Source organism: Rana temporaria, chromosome 4 (genome assembly GCF_905171775.1).
Source record: "Rana temporaria chromosome 4, aRanTem1.1, whole genome shotgun sequence".
Taxonomy (NCBI): domain Eukaryota; kingdom Metazoa; phylum Chordata; class Amphibia; order Anura; family Ranidae; genus Rana; species Rana temporaria.
This window is the reverse complement of record NC_053492.1, coordinates 418,531,886-418,549,637: the sequence shown is the minus strand read 5'-3', so window position 1 is coordinate 418,549,637 and position 17,752 is coordinate 418,531,886. Positions and strand designations below refer to the sequence as shown.

Genomic DNA, 17,752 nt, shown 5'->3' with positions numbered 1-17,752 from the left:
CCGCAAAACCCGTCGCCGCAAACCGCAAAGCCGCCGCCGCCGTTAATCAGCGTGCGGGGAACATTACAGCTTTCGTTTGAATAGCTGTATCCCCGCCGCGTATAGACACTCCCCCTTGCACGGGATTGGACGGATGATCTGTCCAATCCCGCGCAAGGGGGAGTGTTTATACGCGGCGGGGATAGTGGATACAGCTATTCAAACGAAAGCTGTAATGTTCCCCGCTCGCTGATTAACGGCGGCACGTGCGGCATCATCAAGGTATGTAGGACATGGCTGCATTATGTGGGGGACATGGCTGCATTATGTGGGGGACCTGGCTGCATTATGTGGGGGACATGGCTGCATTATGTGGGGGACATGGCTGCATTATGTGGGGGACATGGCTGGAATATGTGGGGGACATGGCTGTAATATGTGGGGGACATGGCTGTAATATGTGGGGGACATGACTGCAATATGTGGGGGACATGGCTGTAATATGTGGGGGACATGGCTGTAATATGTGGGGGACATGGCTGTAATATGTGGGGGACATGGCTGCAATATGTGGGGGACATGGCTGTAATATGTGGGGGACATGGCTGTAATATGTGGGGGACATGGCTGCAATATGTGGGGGACATGGCTGTAATATGTGGGGGACATGGCTGTAATATGTGGGGGACATGGCTGCATTATGTGGGGGACATGGCTGCAATATGTGGGGGACATGGTTGCATTATGTGGGGGACATGGCTGCATTATGTGGGGGACATGGCTGCATTATGTGGGGGACATGGCTGCATTATGTGGGGGACATGGCTGCATTATGTGGGGGACATGACTGCATTATGTGGGGGACATGGCTGCAATATGTGGGGGACATGGCTGCAATATGTGGGGGACATGGCTGTAATATGTGGGGGGACATGGCTGCATTTGGGGACACATTTAAAAAAAGTATCGGTATTCGGTATCGGCGAGTACATAAAAAAAAGTATCGGTACTTGTACTCAGTCCTAAAAAAGTGGTATCGGGACAACCCTACTAATAACTATTGCACAGGTTAGCTGAAGGTCTTGCAGAAATCTGAACACACTGAGGAAACAAGACTTCCCTGGTTTCCTGGGACAGTTCTCAATTTTACTTGACCCCTGGAATATTTACCCCCCATCATGACCAGGCAATTTTTTGTGATACGCCACTGCTTTACTTTAACTGACAATTGCGCGGTAATGCCAGGCTGTACCAAAATAAAATTGATGTCATTTTTTTCCCACAAATAAAGCTTTCTTTTGGTGGTATTTGATCACCTCTGTGATCTGCCCACGACTTTAGAGGCCACTTGCAAAATTACTTCTGTATTGAAGTCAATACAAGTCGCCCTGAAGTCGTCCCAAAGTAGTACAGGAACCTTTTTCTAAGTCGGAGCGACTTGAATCGCTCTTATTAGAACGGTTCCATAGTAAAGAGCGGAGTGCGACTTGTCAGGCGGCTAAGTCATCTGACGAGTCACGCCTGTGTGAACCGGCTCTAAAAGGGTTAATTAGATGTGGTCAATCACATACACTTTGTTGCATTTATTGCTTATTCAAGATTGCACTTAGAGATATGGACATTTATTTTGTTAAATCTACACATTTTGGCCCGGATTCACGTAGCACTTACGCTGACGTATCTCGAGATACGCCGGGTAAGTGTAAACGTGCGCCGTCGTATCTGTGCGCCGTACCCATAGAACTAGATACGCCTGAAATTAGGCTTCATCCGATCGACGTAAGTTTCCTACGCCGTCGTATCGTGGGCTCATATTTACGCTGGCCGTAAGGGGCGTTTCCATTGATTTACGATTCGAATATGCAAATGAGGGAGATACGCCGATTCACAAACGTACTTGCGCCCGGCGCATTCATATACGCAGTTTACGTAAGTCGTATGTCCGGTGTAAAGTTAAGCCTTATAAAGCAGGTGTAAGTCATGTTAAGGTATGGACCAGGGCACAGCCGTCATATTTTACATTGTTTACGTAGTAGTACGTGAATAGGGCTGGGCGTAGGTTACATTCACGTCGAAGGCAGTGATTCGACGTATCTTAGGGAGTATTTCCGACGTGATTCTGAGCATGCGCACTGGGATGCTTCCACGGGACAGCGCATGCGCTGTTCGTTCGGCCCATCATTTGCATGGGGTCACGCTTCATTTAAATGGATCACGCCCACTTCCACCTACTTTGAATTAGGCCGGCTTACGCCAACTAATTTACGTTACGTCGGCGCAACGTTGGGAGCAAGTGCTTTGTGAATACTGTGCTCGCCGCTCTGCGCTACGTCGGCGTAGCGTATATTCGATACGCTACGCCGGCATAACTATGCGCCGAGGTACGTGAATCCGGGCCTTTATTTTTCTACACATTGTTATTATGGGCACTGCCTATTATTATTTGTTTTTAGTTTTTCTACTGCCTGTTTCTGTTTCCTTCCCCACTCTATCAAAACCAATTAATAGTTTTAACTGTAGTTTTTAATTAAAGTAACTTCTTATAGTGCTTGCACATTTCTTGTTATTTTAGTAAATATATTTTTTTGTGCTCACTCAGCATTGTTGCCGGAGGCTTTTATAAACTTGTTCTGACGTGTCTGTTTTGTCATTGGATTACGGTAAAAAAAAAAAAAGCTGCACATTGCCTATTACCTGTGCGATCAGGTAGCAGCCTCATTGTAAGATCTGGCCTTTTCAGACTGTTCATACTGCTTCGGGCGTTCTATACAAGCAAGCCTGAGACTGAGGCAACCGCAGAGGAGTCAGAATATCTACACATCTGCATTGGTAGGAGCTTCTACTCTTCAGTCCTCCAGAGACGAAAGGAAAATGTAAGTATTATATTTAGATATAGAAAGTAATTGGTTGCAGAATCCTGCATGCAGAGTTATCCTGTGATAATCCTATAAACAGAGCTTTTTTTCTCAGAAAATAGGTGCAGGAACTCAAATACGTTCCGTTCAGATTTCACAAACAGTAGAAGGGTCTTAAAGGAGCATTAAATACCAGGATTGCATTACATACAGAGTGCAGAGTTCAGGGGGTTACATACAGAGTGCAGAGCTGTCACTTGTAAACACAGAAACCAGACTTCTGTGTTTACAAGTGATTGTGGTGAGCAGGCACCAAAGGGTCTGAGCCAGAGGTGGTGGAACTGAGTTCCCCCAAGTTCCCCCTGAAAAAAAGCCCTGCCTATAAATCAAAGGATAGTGGAATTGTAATGTGAACTTTAGAAGACAACTCAGACAAAGTAGTAGAGGGACGTACACAGGGACTTCCAGGCAGGGACGTGTGGTGAGGTCAGTGGCTGGTGAGGCACTGGCTAGTATCAGAGCCAGATACACACAGGTTACATACGCCGCAAACTTTAGAGCGATAGCAATAATTCTAGCACTAGATCTCCTCTGTGACTTTCAACATGTAACCTGTAAACATTTTTTAAAGGATCGCCTACGGAGAAGTTTGGCGCCATTCCACAAGCCTGTGCAATTTTAAAGCGTGACATGTTAGGTATATATTTACTGGGCGTAACATCATCTTTCACATTATACAAAAAAATCGGACTAACTTTTGTATTATTTTTTTTTATTCATGAAACAGTTTCTTTCCAAATTAAAGGCGTTTGAAAAATTGCTGCGCAAATACCGTGTAACATAAAAAGTTGCAACAACCACCATTTTATTCCCTAGGATGTCTGCTTAAAATATATATAATGTTTGGGGGTACATATATAATGTAGGAGAGAAGTGTCAGAATTGGCCTGGGTGGCAACCATAAATATGTAATGTACAAATAATTATTATATATTGTTTTTAAGGTAATTTATTATATTTTCAAAACCTTACTCAAGCAGGTGGCTTAATGGACAAATTAAGTTAACTTACAACCAGTAAGTTCACAGTAAATAGTTAAATAAATAAAATTTTTGTTATAAAATATAGCATATAAATATATGATTTAGCTTGATTAAAACAGTACCTTTTCATCATCAGATTCTAATTCCCACTCTTAACTGTGTGAGAAAAACATGGGATTGTGGGTGAATCTTATACCCATAAACTCATGCCCATGCTTTTTCCTTTTTCTCCACTGCAACATTTTTATTGGACAGCTTGGGCCAATGGTACTTTACCATTGGTCCAAGACTCCAAGCTGTCCAGTGAGCTCAGTGCTTCTGACATGAAGTGAGGAGAGGCAATGTGAGCTCATCCTCTCAGTCTGCTGCCAACAGAGTGTGCCAGCTTGTATTTAAAGCGGGGGTTCACCCTATTAAAAAAAAAAAAAAAACATTTTTTTATTCTAGCATAAAATTTGGCATCGTAGCGCGAGCTACAGTATGCCGGTCTTACATTTTTTATCCCCGTACTCACTGTGCTATTGTACATTGAAGATTCCGGGGAATGGGCGTTCCTATGGAGAGAGAAGGTGATTGACGGCCGGCCCTGGCACGTCACACTTCTCCGGAAATAGCCGAAATAGGCTTGGCTCTTCAGGGCGCCTGCGCATAGCCTGTGCGCAGGCGCCGTGAAGAGCCGAGACCTACTCCGGCTGTCTTCGGGGAGCGTGACGTGCCAGAGCCGGCCGTCAATCATCCTCCCTCTCCATAGGCATGCCCATTCCCCGCGGGAGTCGGAATCTTCAATGTGCAATTGCACAGTGAGTACGGGGATTAAAAAATACAGACAGGCATACTGTAGCTCGCGCTACTATGCCGAATGTAATGCTAGAATGATGTTAAGGAGGGTGAACCACCGCTTTAAACTGTCCGTTCTGTATGTAGCTTCTGACAGGCTGTGTAAGGACCCCCGTATCTCTGGAACTATAGGTCGTAGGTGCCCCAAGAGCAGTGGCTGGGTAGGACTTCAGCTACCTATCCCCCAAATTTGGGGTCTTTGTGACCCCAGGTCGCCGAGATACGACCCTTGAAGCTCGATCGTTTTCTCATTTCCTGATTCCAAGACTAGTTGGGTAAAATATTTTCATCAGCTTTATATACAGTATATGAAATAAACAGCAGACACAAAGTGCAACAGAAGTTTTATGTAGACCAGATGCAGTCTTTTCTGGAAAAAAAGAAAATGTTTTTGCAGCAAATAGGAATCAGTCTTTTTCTTTCTTTCTTTCTTTCTTTCTTTCTTTCTTTCTTTCTTTCTTTCTTTCCTTCTTTCTTTCCTTCTTTCTTTCTTTCTTTCTTTCTTTCTTTCTTTCTTTCTTTCTTTCTTTCTTTCTTTCTTTCTTTCTTTCTTTCTTTCTTTCTTTCTTTCTTTCTTTCTTTCTTCCTTCCTTCCTTCCTTCCTTCCTTCTTTCCTTCCTTCATTCTTTCATTCTCCCTTTTCTTCCTTTCTATAATCCCTTTCTTTTCCTTCCTTCTTCGCTTTCTTTCTCTGCCTTTCCTTACTTCTTCCTTCCATCTTTATTTTCCTGACTTCCTTCTGTTCTCCTCAACCGGTTGGCTCCTTGTGCTGCTTCTCCATCTCCCAGTTCTACCTCTACAGTGACTGTAATGCCGCGTACACACCATCACTTTATGTGATGAAAAAAAACGACACTTTCTGTGAAGTAAAAAATGACGTTTTTGAAACTTCAATTTTCAAAGACGAAGTTGCCTACACACCATCGTTTTCTCACAATGATCTTGCAAAGTGAGGTTACGTTCCACCACGTTTTACCATTGAAGCTAACTTCATAAGTAGCTTCTGGGCATGCGTGGATGAAAAAACGTCTTAGAAAACGACGTTTTTTGCTACACACGGTCAATTTCTGTGAAGTAAAAAGTGCACTTTTGAAAAACGACACATAAAATTGAAGCATGCTTCAATTTTTTTTGGTAGTTTTTTACAAGACATAAAACGACGTTTTCCCCCACACACAGTTAATTAAAGTGACGTTTTTAAAAACGTCATTTTTTTTCATCACATAAAGTGATGGTGTGTACAGGGCATAAGGCTGGCCATACACAGAGCAAGCTTGTTTACTGCAAGGGTTGCAGGAAAAAAATGTGCTTGATTCCCCTGTCAAAACAGACAGTGGCCCAGATTCAGTAAGCAATTGCGCCTGCGTAACCATAGGTTGCGCAGCGCAATTGCTTACTTGCTCCGGCGTTACGAATGCTCCTGATTCAGGAACATCGTAACGCAGACTGCAGCCTAAAATCTGCGTGGCATAAGGCTCTTATGCCATGCTGATTTTAGGCTGCATTCTTGCGTTGACCGCTAGGGGGCGCTCCCATTGTGATCAGCGTATAGTATGCAAATTGCATACTAACACCGATTCACAAAGTTGCGCGGGCCCTGCATACGCAAGGTACGGAGTTTCCGTATGGCGTCTTTAGCGTAAGGCTGCCCCTTCTAATAGTAGGGGCAGCCAATGCTAAAGTATACCCGCCCTTCCCGCGTCGCGACGTTCAAATTTTACGTAGTTTGCGTAAGTGATTCGTGAATGGCGCTGGATGCCATTCACGTTCACTTTGAAGCAAATGACGTCCTTGCGACGTCATTTGCCACAATGCACATCGGGAAAGTTTCCCGACGGAGCATGCGCTCTACACTCGGCGCAGGAGCACGCCTAATTTAAATTATTCTCGCCCCCGGCGGGATCATTTACATTGCGCGCGCTTACGCCGGGCAATTTTGCCGGCGCGCCCTCACAATTTACGGAGCTACTGCTCCGTGAATCGAGGGCAGCGGCGCAAATTTGCGGGGGCGCAGGGCAAAATTGTTTGCCCTGTGCCTCCGCAAAAAAAGAGCAAATCTCTTTGAATCTGGGCCAGTGTTGACAGGGGAAACCCTCCTGCCGAGCCATTGTCTTCTCCCAGCAGGGGAACGGGGAAAGCCGTACCCTTCGGGAGAAGACAGTGATTTATGCTAGCGGCTATAGCAGCCATTAGCGATAATCACAGGTAAAACTCGCCATGCTGGTTGTATCCAAATTGATCGATCAATCAACTTGGTGCATTTAGCCTGCCCATACACAGTTTGAATCTCAGCCGGTTCATGCCGATCTTAGGCCGAGATTCAAACCGTGTATGACCTGCCTAAGAGGCTTATGCCAAATCAAATTCATGTACCTTTAGGGGCAGATCCACAAAGGTATTACGCCGGCGTATGTCTTGATACGCCGCGTAATTTCAAATTTTGCGCGTCGTATCTTTGTTTTGTATCCTCAAAACAAGATACGACGGCATCTCGGCTAGATCCGACAGGCGTACGTTGTCGGATCTAGGCTGCAATTTTTCTGCGGCCGCTAGGTGGCGTTTCCGTCGAATTCCGTGTCGAGTATGAAAATTAGCTAGTTACGGCAATCCACGAACGTAGGACCGGCCGGCGCATTTTTTTACGTCGTTTGCGTTCGGCTTTTTCCGGCGTATAGTTAAAGCTGATGTTATGAGGTGTACTCAATGTTAAGTATGGCCGTCGTTCCCGTGTACAATTTTGAATTTTTTACGTTGTTTGCGTAAGTCGTTCGCGAATAGGGATTTGCGTAGAATGACGTCACCGTCGTGAGCATTGGCTTGTTCCGGGTTAATTTCGAGCATGCGCACTGGGATACCCCCACGGACGGCGCATGCGCAGTTAAAAAAAACGTTGTTTACGTCGGGTCACGACGTATTAACATAAAACACTCCCCCATCACAGAGATTTGAATGGCGCGCCATTACGCCGCCAAAGATACACTACGCCGCCGTAACTTACGGCGCAAATTCTTTCAGGATTCGAAAAAAAAGAACAAAGTTACGGCGGCGTAGTTTAGCTTCGATACGCTGCGCCCGGCGCAGAGGTACGAGGATCTGCCCCTTACTGTTTACATAAAAAATATATATTTAATGATGCATTAATAAATGAGTAGCTGCATCAATATTTATTTTTGCCTTGAGCTCAGCCTTAAGTTTTAATGTTTAACCACTTCCCGCCCGGCCTATGGCCGATTTACGTCCGGGAAGTGGTCATGAAATCCTGACAGGACGTTCTAGAACGTCCTGCAGGATTTCATGCCGCGCGCGCCCGTGGGGGCGCGCATCGCGGCGATCGGTGATGCGGGGTGTCAGTCTGACACCCTGCATCTCCGATCTCGGTAAAGAGCCTCCGGCGGAGACTCTTTACCACGTGATCAGCCGTGTCCAACCACGGCTGATCACGATGTAAACAGGAAGAGCCGCCGATGGCTCTTCCTCACTCGCGTCTGACAGACGCGAGTAGAGGATAGCCGATCGGCGGCTCTCCTGACAGGGGGGGTTAGCGCTGATTGTTTATCAGCGCAGCCCCCCTCGGATCGCCACACTGGACCACCAGGGATGCCCACCCTGGAGCACCAGGGTGGGCAAAAAAAAAAAAAAAGCTAAAAAAAAAAAAAAAGTCTAAAAATAAAATAAAAAAAAAAACATAAAGAAAAAAGATGCCAGTCAGTGCCCACAAATGGGCACTGACTGGCAACAATCAGTGCTGCCACCCCAGTGTCCATCAGCGCCACCCCAGTGTCCATCAGCGCCACCCCAGTGTCCATCAGTGCCACCCCACAGTGCCCATCCATGCCCAGTGCCCACCTAGCAGTGCCCATCTGTGCCACCCATGAGTGCCCATCTGTGCCGCCCATGAGTGCCCATCTGTGCCGCCTATGAGTGCCCAGTGCCGCCCATGAGTGCCCATCAGTGCCGCCTATGTGTGCCCATCAGTGCCGCCTATGTGTGCCCATCAGTGCCGCCTATGTGTGCCCATCAGTGCCGCCTATGTGTGCCCATCAGTGCCGCCTATGTGTGCCCATCAGTGTCGCATACCAGCGCCGCCAATCAGTGCCACCTCATCTGTGCCCGTCAGTACTACCTCATCGATGTCCATCAGTGCCATCTCATCGGTGCCCATTAGTGCCACCATATCAGTGCCCGTAATTGAAAGAGAAAACTTATTTACAAAAAAATTAACAGAAAAAAATAAAAACGTAATTTTTTTTCCAAATTTTCAGCCTTTTTTTAGTTGTTGCGCAAAAAAAAAAAATCGCAGAGGTGATCAAATACCACCAAAAGAAAGCTCTATTTGTGGGGAAAAAAGGACGCCAATTTTGTTTGGGTACAGTGTAGCATGACCGCGCAATTGCCATTCAAAGTGCGACAGTGCTGAAAGCTGAAAATTGGCTTGGGCGGGAAGCTGCGTAAGTACCTGGTATGGAAGTGGTTAACTATTTGCCGCCCGTAGGTTACAGTAGTTATACCGGGATGATGCCTGCAACTACAGGCACCATCCCGGTATTGATAATTTCAGCTGACGATACCTTTTGTATCAGAAGTGATTCGATCACTTCTGCAGGTGGTCCCACCCCTTTCACGCCACAGCATCTCCTAGACTCTACCGTCCAATCGCAGAGTCTGGGAGCAATGCGACCGGCAGCATCAGCTGCATTGAACAGAGAGAGAGGAACTGACATTGTTCCTCTCTCTCTGTGACCCCGGAAACAGGAAGCGATGACTATGTCCTCACAATAAAGTTTTGTATAAAATAAATATTAATAATAATAAATAAAAAAATATTAAAGCACCCCCATCCCCCCGTGCTTACACGCAAATGTAAACGCATACGTTACTCCTGCATGCATATGTAAACGGTAATTGCACCACACATGTGAGGTATCGCTGAAAATGTTACAGTGAAGGAATAATTCTAGTGCCTGATCTCCTGCGTAACTCTAAACTGGTAACCTATAAAGACGTTTAAAGCAAAGCCTATGGAGAATTTTAAGCACTGTAGTTTGGCGCCATTCCACGGGCAGACGGAAATTTCAAGTGTGCCATTGTAGGTATCTCTTTACTTGGCGTAACATCATCTTTCACATTATAAAAAAAAAAAAGGGGTAACTATTGTGTTTATTTATTTATTTTATTCATTAAAGTGTATTTTTTCCAAAACAATTGTATTTGAAAAACCACTATGCAAATACCGTGTGACCTAAAAATTTGCAACGATCGCCATTTTATTCTCTATGGTCTCTGCTAAAAATATATATATAATGTTTGGGAGTTCTAAGTTAATTTCAAGCAAAAAAAAGTAGATTTATGCATGTAGCGAAGTGTCAGAATTGGCCAGGATGCAAAGTGGTTAAACGTAAAGTGTTACTAAACCCAGAAAATATGAAAATAGTTCACCCCCCACAGTGCCCACAGCTTATAAATCTTCTTTGTACATTAAAATACTGAGAGTACATACCTTTTTGGATGATCTGTATACCACATCACATGATAAACTGCACAGTTTCTCCAGTGATGAGAGTTCAGGTAGGAGGAGATTTCCACTACGGCCTGTATACACGCCCACATGTGTGATGTCAATTTCATGTGACCTGGCTAGCTCTGAGAACAAGTAAATGTTCTCTCCAGCACAGGATAAAAGACACAACTGAGCATGTGCAGGTCAGCTACCCTGCCTGTGTTAGCTGGCCTTCCCCAGATAGACAGTGCAAGAGGGTGAGGATCTATGCATACAGGTGTCAGGGAAATAAACAGCTTTAATCTGTCCAGCGTGTCACATGACATGACATCCTGGCTGCCTGTCAGGAAGTAAACAGCCTCAATCTGATTCAGCGTGTCACATGACATCCTGGCTGCCTATATAAGCTGAGCAAATCTCCAAGCAAATTGATGTTTTGTCTTCAACTTCCTGTGATTCTAAGTTCCTGTTTCCTGCCTGCCTGATTTACTCCTTTGACCCGGATTGCCTTTGGACTACTCTGATCTCTCCTTACCTGACCTTTGGCTTTGCTTATTGGACTTCGCTGCTATCTCCTGTGTTTGACCCCCTGCTTGTGACCGGGACTTTTCTGCCAGCATCCTGCACCTGACCTTTTTTCCTGTGACCCGAATTGCCTCCAGGACTTGACCCTCTGCTTGCCTTCGGACTTTCCTCCTTTTGGGCGTTTGACCCTCGGCCTGCTCTGGACTTGCTGCACAACTACACTAGCGGTTCCTGTACCTGCCTTCTGTGACCTTCACGCGCAAGTCCTGCTCAGCCTACTGGTAGCTTGTGTCTCTTTGTGCCCTCTACCCTCTGTTCCATCGCCAGGGGGCGGCGTGCGCTTAGTCGCAAGAGTGAGCTGCTCTCTGCATCTCGGCCTCGGTGAATACCCTTTTCTGACAACAGGATAAAACAGCCTTTTTACACAATACAGAGGATTGACACCTTAAGTTCCACGGTGAGTATAAAAAGCATGCTATGCTGCATATGCAGACTGATTTTACTGTTGTGGGTTTAGTAACACTTTTAAGATTTATTTTTTTGTCAAGTATGTACATAAAATAATTATTTTAAAATAAATATTTGTTATAGGCATGTCACTGGTATTTTCTAATGAGAAAGCACAGCAGAGGCTGTTTGCTTTCAGAATGTTTCTCTCTCTTAGGCCCTGTATACACGATCAGTCCAAACTGATGAAAACGGACTGAAGTTCCGTTTCATCGGTTAACCGATTAAGCTGACTAATGGTCTGATGTGCCTACACACCATCAGTTCAAAAACCAATCGAGTCCAACGCGGTGACGTAAAACACAACGACGTGCTGAGAAAAATGAAGTTCAATGCTTCCAAGCATGTGTCGACTTGATTCTGAGCATGCCCGGGTTTGGAACCGATGCTTTTGCGTACTAACCATCGGTTATGACCGATCGGTTAGGCGTCCATCGGTTCAATTTTAAAGCAAGTTCTAAATTTTGCGACCGAAGGATAACGGACCAATGGGGCCCACACACGGTTTGGACCGATGAAACTGAACTTCAGTCCGTTTTCATCGGTTTTGTCCGACCGTGTGTACAGGGCCTAAGTTAAAGTTTGTATATAGTTGTAGGGGACAGGGAATTAGTAAGAGTGGAGGAGTAATCTTTCTTAGTTTTCAGGCATGTGTAAATTCTTTTTGAGCTATTGCACTCTGTAAACAGCTGAGTAGTTAGAATTAGCTGGGTAAACACATGAAAAGGATCTTAGATCTTAAGTTAATAAAAATTATGGGGCAGATCCACAAAAGAATTACGCCGGCGTATCTACAAAACAAGATACAACGGCATCTGGGATCGATCCGACAGGCGTACGTCTTAGTACGCCGTCGGATCTTAGGTGCATTTTTTCCGCTGGCCGCTAGGTGGCGTTTCCGTCGAATTCCGCGTCGAGTATGCAAATTAGCTAGTTACGGCGATCCACGAACGTACGTCCGGCCGGCGCATTTTCTCGGCTTTCCCCGCCACCATCCTCGGTGAGGGAATTTGTTTTGGAGCTGTTTGTTTTTAAAGATAAGAGAGATGGATTATTTTTGTACTCATCTTAACATCTTATTAAAGCAAATCTAAACCCAAGAAAAAAAATGTTTAAATAGTAACTGATTGGGTTCATGTGCTGTTTCTCCCTCTGCTAGTCAGATCTCTGCTGTATAGGAACTGCAGGAGGATTGCCAACTTTCAGTAAATTTACGAACAGTTTGTAAAATCCGTATTTTATATTATATTTTCATATGCAATATTATGCGCATGGTAAATATGTTATTATTTATATATATCTTAGTATAAAATGAAATACGTTTTTTTCCATTTATTTCAAGTACTGAACATAATAATTAAACAAAGAAAGAAACCTATACAAAAATACTGCACATTAAAGCGGAGCCCCGCTGAAAAAAAAAAATTAAAAGCCAGCAGCTACAAATACTGCAGCTGCTGACTTTTAATATTAGGACACTTACCTGTCCTGGAGTCCATCGCCATCCGCAGCAGAGGACGAGCGATCGCTTGTCACTCTGCTGCCCCCCCCCCCGCCATCCTCGGTGAGGGAACCAGGAAGTGAAGCGCCCCGGCTTCACTGCCCGGTTCCCTACGGCGCATGCGCGAGTCGCGCTACGCCTGACGATTAGCTCCCGCTGTGTACTGGGAGCCGAGTGTTCCCAGAACACAACAGGGAGGGGGGGATGTCATGCCCGCAGTCTGCCCGAGACTGTGTGGCCAGAAGTGGGTGCAAATACCTGTCTTTAGACAGGTATCTGCACCCCCCTGAAAGGTGTCAAATCTGACACCGGAGGGGGGAGGGTTCCGATCAGCGGGAGTTCCACTTTAGGGTGGAGCTCCGCTTTAACTTCATCGTGGATGTTATCATACAAGGTTTGATAAGAATGAAAGTTTGATTGCACCTGATTTACTGCTAACAAAGCTAACAACAAGAAATCCAAAATTAAGATCTGCAAGTTTTATTTTTTAAATCATAATAATTATTGTAGCTGTTGTTTTATGTCCTTTTGTCGTTTGCAGAAATATTTAACATCACTGGAATAGGAAGATGAAATATTGTGGTTTATATAGCAGATAGTCAATGATCATGACTCTTCCTGTTTAGCGAGTTTTCAGAAAAGAATGCCATCGGTTCAGCACTAAGTAGTATGCCCTGAAGGGAGGCTTTGGTGTCTGAAAACAGCAAAAACGTTGTAGTATATAAAGAAGCTTCCTTGTTATATACTACAGAAGTCGATTTCACAAGTTTTTGGAGTTGTTTGTTTTGAATGATAAAGCTGTTGGGGAAGGAGAAAGAGAGAGATTTTTTTTTTTTTTTTGTACTCAACTTCCTTTTAAAGTGGTTGTAAAGGCACAAGGATTTTTTTTACCTTTATGCATACTATGCATTCTATGCATGAAGGTAAAGAACCTTCTGTGTGCAGCAGCCCCCTAGCCCCCCCCCAATACTTACCTGAGTCCCCTCTCGATCCAACGATGTCCACAAAAGCCTTGTCTCCCTGGGGACTTGCACTCCTGATTGGCTTTTGGTCAATCACAGCCAGTGAGCCAATCAGGAGACAGAGGGGGCAGGGCCAAGTCGTAGCTCCCTGTGTGAATGGAGACACAGAGCCGCGGGCCGGGATTGTGCCTGCTTGGGTGCCCCCATAGCAAGCTGCTTGCTCTGGGGGCGCCTGGCAGGAGGGAGGGGCCAGAAGCGCAGAGCAAATAAGTATAACATGTTTGTCATTTTAAATAAAAAAAAGGGACTTTAATATTACTTTAAAACGGTTGTAAACCCCCCCAAAAAAAACTGCAAGACAAAGGCATAATGAGGTAGTATGACTAGCATACTAGCTCATTATGAATTACTTACCTTAGATCAAAGCCCCCGAAGCCGTCCTCGTCTCTAGCCGCAGACATCTCTCCGGAAGGTTACTTCCGAGTATTGCCGCTGTGGCACTGTGATTGGCCGGAGCGGCGAAGACGTCACTCCTCATATGCACTCGGGAGTCGGCAAAGCCGGCATTAGCCATTAAGAAAACCGTCATTCTGAGTGCACCTGCACCGTTGTCTCCTGAAAAAAATGTAATATATTGTAGCTTACCAGTCCTTACATATGGTGGCTGCAATCATTTAAATTTTTAAGCTGTTTTACCTTTATTTTTAGCTGGATATCCTGCCTGTAACACTGTTCCTGCCCTAGAGAACCAACTTTCTTCTCAAATAGTATTTACTCTATCAATTACTTCTGAAGGATTAGGAGCTTTTATGGATTTTTAATGCCCAGTAATAGTCATACTGTTAGTATGTCACTGACTATTGTTCGGAATTATACTGGCATGGTGTTTTAGATTACAGTGACAACTTTCACTCACTGTACTATATCAGGACTACTGAAAAAGGACAGGACTACATAAACCTACCGCTTTGTTCTTTAGAATCCCTGCGCCAGCCTATAGCACATAGGTGTGCGCACAGGGTGTGCCAGATGTGCCTGGGCACACCCTAATCACCCTGTGTGGTGTCGATTCCCCCCCTGTTTAGACCCCTTATATTTCACCATGCCCCCTATCGAGCTCCTTAAAAAATAAATAAAAAAAAATAAAATTGGGAAAAATATTAAAAAATAAAAACTACTGACACCGTCCACTGCCCTACTGACCAATCTCTGCCCTACTGACAGTCTATTACTCTACTGATGCTGTCAATATATATACACATGCATACACACGCATGCGTGTTTGAGTTTTGGTAGTGCACACCTATGCCATAGCATACAGGAGAAGGGTTCTGTACTCCTCAGGGATAATGTGGAACCATTTAACTGATAACAGTGCAGCACAGGCAGAAAGCACAGGAAGTTATTGTCTGAATAGATTTCTTTCAGTGCCATATTTATCAGACCAGGGAGGAAATAAAAGAAGTTCACTGATAGGATTTATATACTCTTTAAGGCTAAAGCAATGTTGCAGCACTTATATCAAGGTGGACAGAGGCGGCTCTTTAATTAGGCAAATTAGGCGGTCGCCTAAGGCCTCACACTCACAGGGGCCTCGAGGCCGCCTAACTTACCCAATGCATTACCCCAGTTTTGAGGGACAGGGGACCTTAACGCTTCTGTGCTCAGGAATCATTAAGAGCCCTGACTCAGGAGCGGGGCCGCCAGCATCCCTAACAACCAGTGAATATATTGGTGACACCACCCCTTGTGACATCAATGACCCAGCATGCCCTCAGTCAATGATGTCACAAAGGGCGGGTTCCCCGGGTTAAATCACTGAGTGGCCCCCGCCCCTTAGTTAATAAAGAGCAGGATCTGGGGGCTACGATTGTTAAAGGGGGCTTCCTGATTCCGGTAAGCCCCCTGCCTGCAGACCCCCACAACCATCGGCCAGGGTTGTGGGGAAGAGGCTCTTGTCCTTAAATTATATTTCCCATCATGGGTGTGAGTGGGGCCCCATGTCAAGCTTTGCCTAAGGCCTCACAAAGCCTAGAGCCGCCTCTGAAGGTGGAGGAACTCAATTATTTACGTGATAGAATGTTGTTAATATATTGGACCTCTTATTTTGTGACCCTTATTGCCCCCTTAACCAGCACTTCATATAGTCAGGTTATGCCAGGATGAAGACCATCCTCCTACACCCCCTTCTTCCTCATCAACAGCTCCAAATATCCACAACTACCATTTCATCAGTATCCTCTTAAAAGTTATCTACCTGAACCCAAACCTGTGGGCCACCTTCACTAGAGACCACCTTCACTACCCCCAGGCCAACAAGAAACCACAACCACTGGATAATGTTAAAATGTATTAGGCCCAACTAATAAAAAATATCTGTATTTAATCGCATGAAACGGGAATGGGAAACAGAAGAGATAGCAAGAGAAAAAGGTAACAAAAGAGCAAGAGAGGTTCTCTACCCTTCTGCATGCAATAGGGTTGACTTACTAAAAGCAAATAGAATGTTCACTTTGCACAAGGACTTTCCCCCAGCTTAGTGAATGAGGCTAAAATTCACTTTTTAAAAAAAAAACACAATCATGTGCAAGGAAAATAAAAAGAACCATATTTTTGCTTGCACATTTTTGGATGATAGAAGTCAGAACAGCTTCCCCACATTCACTAAGCTATGGGCAAATGGCCTTGCAAATTGCAAATTCCCTTGCAAAGTGAAAAACCTTTCTGCCTATAGTAAATCCACTCCAGTGAGTATGAAAAGATAGTAATAGACGGTAGATATGTCTACATGGTGTGATATGATTATTAGAGAGTGGTACCCCATCTCACTCTAATATCTCTTTATGAATCTTCATGGGTAATATTTTTATTGACAGCAGAACTCATATATAAGACTGATACACTATATTTATTTTTGTCAGTGTTGCTATGAACTCTATATCTGGTCTTCAGCCAAGGATCCCGGTCAGGAATGGCACTCTGGATAATCCACGCAAGTTGTTCAATCAGGACTTTTATTCCTTGAGAGATTGGCATCTGAAGACGGGAACTCTGTTTGTTGACGAAGCCTTTTCTGCTAACCTTAACAGCATTGGATCTGGAAAAGAGCTTGATCTCAACACAAGGAACATAGAGTGGAGAAGACCAAAAGAAATTATAGTATGTATATTACAATGCATAATATATATATGGCTGCTTCACTGAAACTATGCAGCAGTAACCTACCCTGCCACAACCACCATTTTTGAAGGTTGTGCCTTAATTGTCCACATTTCTTTACCAGAAAAGACAACAAATCAAATTAAGGGGCTACTTATGATTAGTATATTTCACCTGGTCAGTGAAGACCTGGATTAAAATGCAAGAATTTTCATTTCAAGAAGTCATTGATGTACACTTAATGATCATAAGTATTTGGGCACACCACCAGTTCAGGTGTTTCCATTGAAGGGTACTGTTATTGTTACAACATACAAAGACATTTAAGGCTGGATTCACATATATGCTAATTGGATGTGTTTTACACAGCATCCAAATAGCATAACATGTTAGTGTGACAGGCTTTTTTCAATGGAGACGGGGTGGCTGCTGTGTGAAAAGGGTCCTGTCAAGCCCGGACTCGAACAAAAATTAGGCCCTGGGCATTTTAGACTGAGCAGCCCATGGCTAATTTACTGTGAGGCACAGAGAGGATGGGGGGGCGGAGAATGTGGGGGGGTGGAGAACACGGGGGAGTGTGGAGAGCACTAAGGGGGCCAGAGAGCACATGGAGTGAAGAGCATTGAGCCGGAGAGTACATGGGGGGGCTGGAGAGCACAAGCAGGGGCAGAGAACATGGGAGGCGAAGAGCACAGTAGGGGTGGAGAGCACAGAGGGGCTGGAGAGCACTGGGGGGGGGGGTGCAGAGCACTGAGGGGGCGGGGACCACGGGGGGGGGGCTGGAGAGCACAAGCAGGGCCAACTTTTGCTGATATGTGTCAGTTCCCATATTTTATATTTTACTTATTAGGTTTTCTCCTAGTTGCTTTTTGGGGTGGTTCTTCCTA

The 17,752-nt window shown here is 44.9% G+C and overlaps 1 protein-coding gene across 2 annotated transcripts in view; it reads left to right on the top strand.

The window, feature by feature from the left end:
* The first annotated feature begins 2,679 nt into the window (after positions 1–2,679).
* LOC120937818 (calpain-13-like) overlaps positions 2,680–17,752 on the top strand; it is a 93,041-nt gene continuing 77,968 nt past the window's right edge. The window contains exons 1-2 of one of the 2 annotated variants that reach the window (XM_040351315.1): positions 2,680–2,852; positions 16,628–16,865. In XM_040351315.1, the coding sequence (XP_040207249.1) occupies positions 16,635–16,865 (231 nt within the window). In that variant the 5' untranslated portion in view covers positions 2,680–2,852; positions 16,628–16,634. The remainder of the gene's footprint in view (positions 2,853–16,627; positions 16,866–17,752) is intronic. The other variant, XM_040351316.1, reaches the window with a different exon arrangement.